We start from the raw sequence: 5,934 nt of genomic DNA, 5'->3' as shown, positions 1-5,934 counted from the left end.
AGAGAGAGAGAGAGAGAGAGAGAGAGAGAGAGAGAGAGAGAGAGATGGAGAGAGAAAGAAAGAGAGAGATGGAGACAGACAGACAGACAGAGACAGATAGGCAGACAGAGAGAGAGGGGTAGAGAGAGAGAGATGGAGAGAGAAAGAAAGAGAGATGGAGACAGATAGACAGAGACAGAGACAGATAGGCAGAGAGAGATATGGAGAGAGACACAGACAGACAGAGACAGAGACAGATAGGCAGACAGAGAGGGGGGGAGAGAGAGACAGAGACAGAGACAGAGACACAGAGAGAGACACAGAGAGAGACATAGACAGACAGAGAAAGACAGGCAGACAGAGAGAGAGAGAGATGGAGAGAGACAGGGAGACAGAGGCAGGGACAGAGAGGCAAGGAGCCTGGGGCTGCAGGGGGCAGACAAATGCCCAGCTGCTCCAGTTTCTGTCTGTTGGTTTCAGACCAGGCCCATCTGCTTCAGTACCAGGACCCCTCTGCCCATCCAGGCTCCGAAGCCCAGGTGAGCCAATCCTGGCTTCATTCCAGGGACGCTCATAAAAGACCTTCTCTTCAGCTATGCATTTAATCAACTCCTCCTTTGTAGAATGGGGCGATTCTCCCCCTCCCCCCTCCCCCAGCCAGAGCCGGGATTAGGGAAGGTCCCAAGGCCTCCCAGTCTCTCCTCGAGCTCTTCTGTCCTGCCCCAATGACAGGTCCCAAGGCTGCCTCCAGCTTGGCCAGTGACAGGTCCTAGAGGGCTCTGGACCCTGCCCTTGCTGAAGGAGTCTGTGCTCGCCTCCCAGCTCTGTTCAAGGCTTAGGCTGCTCCTACAAAAGTCCTGAGCCTGGGGCCTTCCCCCTCTTGGTCCTTTGATCCTGTCACCAGATCCCCTCTACAGGTCTGGTCAGAGATGAAACCCTAGACACATAAGACCTTAATTACAGGCCAGAGATCCCGTGGGACTCTTGGCAGGTGCTGCTCGTTGGTCGTGACTCAGCACATCCACTCTGGGACTAAGGTTCCCACTATCACAGCTCAGTAGCAGCTAGAATGTGGCTGTACGAGAGGAGGCTGGGGCTGCTGCCCTGAGGTCCAGGCTGATCCAAGTAGGAAGAAAAGAGGACGGAGTGGAGGGGGGAGGGTGGGGGGGCTGGAGTCAGGAAGATGCCTCTTTCCAAGTTCAAATATGACCTCAGACACTTAGTAGCTGTGTGACCCTGGGCAAGTCACTTCACCCTGTTGGCCTGTTTCCTCATCTAGCTCACTGCTAGAGAAGGAAATGTCAAACCCCTCCAGTTTCTCTGCCAAGAACACCCCCAGTGGGCTCACCAAGCCTTGGACAGGACTGAACTGCAATGTGGGAGCAGGCATGCCTTTCTTCAGCCAGTGGTTTCTTCCCTTCTTGATTCTTTTTTTTGTTTTTAAGCAATTGGGGTTAAGTATCTTGCTCGAGGTTACACGGCCAGGTGTTTCTGGGTGGGTGCTGAGGGTCTGAGCCCAGATTCGATCCCCCAGGTCATCCCGACACTGGGGTCAGTGCTCTTACTCGCTGTGCTACCTGGCTTCCCCTTCCTTTTGGCTGAAGGCATGGGGTAATGGGCAGGAGACATCCCAGGAGATACTCACCTTGGCACCCTATGCCCAGGCTGGGCCCACCTCAGAGGGGCAGGCAGGCAGCTGCGATGCAGGGAGTGCTTCCCCAAGGCCTGCTGGGGGTCAGTCCCCCATTTCTGGAACCTCTGCCTACCAGCATAGTCTATGCTGCCTGGAGAGAGGCCTGCTGCCATTCCCCTCTAGACACTGGTACTGTGTTGGGACTCTCACTCTCTCAAGGCCTATGATCTAGTCTTCCCCACCTGGGCCAGCCTGCTGGGGCGTGTTAACACATCTGGATGGCACACCTCTTCCCTCTGTGCTTCCAGACTTGATGAAAGAGCTCTTTAGTATGGAAATGGGTCCAGAGAGCCCACCTCAACTCTCTCAGGGCCTTAGAAAGTATAGCCCTGGCAAAGCTTCCCAACTGGAAGGACCAGGCATGTCCCCCTTTCTCTTGGCTGTCTACAGTTCCACAAATGGGAAGCAGACTATCCCCAAGGGTTATTGCATTGGTTGGCCTAGAAAAGGGAGTGGAATGCTGAATCTTTGGAGGAATGGAGGCTGAGAGTGCCCAGGGGGTACAAGGCAGCCCTGGCCTCTTGCCACCCAATCTGGAGCCCTCTGACAGCCTTACATGCTGAGGCCAGTGACAGTGACCACTGTGGGCCCTGCTTTCCCATAGTCCTATCTTTCTGCTTGGCCCCAGATTCACTCCAGCATGAATTTAAGATTAAGGTTGGTGCCCCTCTGCCCTGGCCAGTCTCAAGATATTTCCCTTCCCTCTGGGAAAATGGGTTTTTCTTAAATTACACAGATGTTCCAAGAATGGGTCTGGGTTGCCTCCTCATGCATGACCACTGGGAACAAGGATCTGCTAGTCCCTGGTGGTCCCCTACAAGTGACCCCTGTAGGGAGCTTTCCCTTTGTCCTAGGAGGCACTGAGCATTTGAACCCTGGGCCCAGGAAGTATGATCTCTGCTGATCTTAGCACACCTTACAGGTGGGTGGGTGGAGTTCTCTGGTCCTAGGCTAATGCCATACTCCATCCCCCCAGGCCATCCCCTATCTGCCTTCTTGAGATCTGTAGGTGGGCCCAGTCCTCAGGGGCCCCATGCCCCAGGACCCACCCCTGCTGCCTCCTGGCCAGGGACTACCTCTCTTATGCAGCCCTGTCCCTCTGCCAGTCGCCCCCTCACTGCAGCTTACCGGAATGCAGCCCTCCTCTCTGCCACCAAAGCCAGGGCCAGGACCACCAGGCTAAGCAGCAGCCCCCGAGCCATGGCCAAGCTCGCTGTGGACAGAAAGGTGTGGGGGAAAGAGGTGGAGGCAGCTTCCCCACCCCTAACTGGTCTCTCCACCCCCTCACAGATTGGTGTCCCAGCCCCACCCCCTCTGGTCTCCAGCCAGGTGTGCTTTCCCCAAGGTCCCTGTGAGTAGGTCCCGCCAACCCTCTGCCCTTGCTCTCATCCTTCCCTTCTCTTTATCTCTGGGCCTGGCGGGCCTGGCAGGAGAAGAGGGCTGCTCGTTGGAAGGGACCTTCTGTGCCTTAGGAGAGGAGGTGGCCAAGGTTCTCCTGTTTCACCCAAACGGCCGCGATTCCGAGCAGAAGCTGGAAATCACAGAAATAAGTTTAAGCTCCATGCCAGGAAGACCCTTGCCCTCTATAGGAGCTGTTCCAAAGGGGCCAGGGCTGTATCTGTGGAAGGGGGAGGAGGCAAAGAAGGGTGAGGATAGGAGGAGAAGGCAAAGGAGAAGAGGAGGGTGGAGGGAAAGGGGACAGAGGCTGGAGGACCTCCACTTGCCGGACGCTAGACATGGAGGCTCTCGAGCCCCTTGGGGTTCTGAGGCCCTTTGCAGTGAGGGACTGAGAGGCTTTAAGGATGGCTGCCAGGTCCGGCGCATGGCTGACTGTAAAGACAGTGGTGCCCTTGGCAGAAAAAGGCAAGTCAGGAAGTGGGGTGGTTTGGAGAGGCTGGAAGGATGCGACATGCTCTCTCAGACTGTTGAGTCTGAGCTGCTATGGGCTATTCAGATATGCAGCAGGTGCTGCTGTAATGACATCAGATCCCAAGGGATCCCAAGGGAAGCCAGAGGCTGGAGGGTCTGCAGAGAGATGATCGTGGACCCCATGGGAGCTGAGGTGGTTACTAAGGAGGGAGGAAAGAGGCCCAAGACAGACAGACATCCAGCAGACATCAACACGTGGGGCGGACACAGAGGATGGTCCTGCAGAGGAGACCAAGGAACAGGTGGATGGGGGAAGAGAATTGGCATTTATTAGGTGCCCACCACGCCCGATCAATGGCCCTGTGCAAAGTGGTTTACGATGATCTCCTCTGACCCTCACAACAACCCTAGAGGCAAGTGCTATTATTAGTACCATTTTACAGTTGAGGAAACCAAGGCACACAGGTGACGTCACCTGCCCTGGGTCACATGACTAGTGTCTGAGGGGGGATTCAAACCCAGATCTCCTGAGTGGGGTCCAGGACTCTAGCTGCTCAGATAACAAGAGGAGAATGCAGTGAGAGCAGTGCCACAAACCTCGGGGAGAAGAGAGCACGCAGGGTGAGGAGGTCATTCACAGTGTCCAGAGCTGCCCAGATGCCCACAAGGAGAGCACCTGGTGATCTGACGAGCTGACCTTGGGGTGGGTGGCTGGAGGGCAGGGCTGGCCTGTGGTGAGCCTGGCCACAAGGGGTCAGAAGTGAGTAGGAGGAAGAAGATCGGACCGTGGTGTGGGAGTTTTTACCTTGAGGAGGTGGTGAGGGTAGTGAGGATGTGGACCTGGGCATGTCTGAAGGCTGCAGAGAAGGAGCCCAGCCAGAAGGAGAGGCTAGAGAGTGTGGAGAGAGGCAGGCTATGATAGTGACGGACAGGGCAAGCCTCCTGGTTCCAGACTGGAGAATGAGGGGAAAAGGCAGCAGAGAAGGCTTTCTGGAGGAGGTGGGCCATAAAGGAGCACTAGAAACTCCCAGGTGAAGAAGGGGAGGAAAGACAGGCCAGGCATCAGGAAGGCCTCAGGGAAGAGAAAGCACAGAGTCCAAATGTCCACAGTGGAGTGAGAGAAGCTTTGAATGGAAAGGTTGGGCAGTGCCAGATTGAGAAGGCCCTTGAAGGACCCAGCACAAGGAAGGCTGCTGCTTGTGACTCCATCTAAGCTCTCTTCAGGCACAAGGACATGCATCTGGGAGTGATGTGAGAAGCGGCCTCAGGCTGGGGGAAACCTTGCCCAGGGGATGATGGCAGGACTCCTAACCTTAAGAGGTGAGGGAGGGTGAGAGACGAGAGGGCTTGGTAGTCTGGAAGGGAAGGGAGAGGAAAAACAGCGAGAATGCTGGGGAAGATGGATTAAAGGCACAGCCTTGGATGGAATGGCAGCGTCAGCTTTAGCTTTAACAGGCAGTCAGACTGATGAGGGATGGCTCCCTCCAGGTTCAGCAGGAACTCTGATCTTATCTAAGACCAGAAAACCTGCAATAGCGTCTGGAAAGAATTCAAGGTCTCAGGCTGAATTCGAGTGAGAGTTGTACAAGTTTATTGTTACGCTTCTATAAGAAGCAGGCAAGAGTCCTTTAGGGGACCTTCGAGTGAGAGGGGTACATGCTTTTACCTTTAAAGGGTAGGGCTGCCATTGTCAGGGCTGACCGGAAGGAAGGGACCTCAGTGCATAGATAAAGGTTAGAGCTGACCCAGAGGAGCTTGTGACTTTAGTGCATAGATAGTTCAGATGAGATTTGGGCCAGACGGGAGGAGACATGAGACAAGGACCAAGGAGTCATAAGGTGTTGCCTAGGCGATTAAAAACAAAGGAGTCACCAGGTGTTGCCTAGGCCGAGAGCGGATAGGGGGAAGGGGCAGAACCTGAGGTTGGGAAAGGGTTAGGATTAGATTACAATTTTACAATACAAATTGCAGTTACAACTGCACAGACTGGTTTTACAAATTGGTTCCACAAACTGACCTAGACCCCAGGTACCCCGTCAAGACGGCCTTGGTGCAGAGGGGGTGGGGGTGGAGTCAGAAAGACCTAAGTGCCAATCCAGTCTCAGACACCTCAGTGACCCTGGCCAAGTCACTTCCCCTCAGTTTCCTCCATGCCACCTACCTCTCTGGTTGTTTTGAGAATCAAGGTGATATTTGTACAGAGCCTGGTGCTGGCCCAACAAAGGCAATCTATGCACTCTGGTCCTCCCCTCCCCCCTAGGAGGAGAGCACAAAGAGGTTGCTTTGGATTAGGGTTACATATGGGGTGTGACCCCGAAAGCTGGATCCGGCCCAACCTGCAGCAGTCTGAAGCCCACCTGCCAACATGCACAGTGAATTGGAGGAGGCTTGCC

General features: G+C 54.9%; 1 protein-coding gene across 1 annotated transcript in view; it reads right to left on the bottom strand.

Moving 5' to 3' along the window:
* LOC138166032 (serum paraoxonase/arylesterase 1-like) overlaps positions 1–2,874 on the bottom strand; it is a 24,965-nt gene extending 22,091 nt beyond the window's left edge. The window contains exon 1 of the mRNA XM_069094487.1: positions 2,801–2,874. Within this exon, the coding sequence (XP_068950588.1) occupies positions 2,801–2,874 (74 nt within the window). The remainder of the gene's footprint in view (positions 1–2,800) is intronic.
* Positions 2,875–5,934: the final 3,060 nt, after the last annotated feature.

Source organism: Petaurus breviceps, unplaced genomic scaffold, assembly GCF_028583685.1.
Source record: "Petaurus breviceps papuanus isolate PSGF00001 unplaced genomic scaffold, PetGlider_PUasm1.0 218, whole genome shotgun sequence".
Classification (NCBI taxonomy): Eukaryota; Metazoa; Chordata; class Mammalia; order Diprotodontia; family Petauridae; genus Petaurus; species Petaurus breviceps.
Note: the sequence above shows the minus strand (reverse complement) of the source record. Positions and strands in the feature narration are given on the sequence as shown.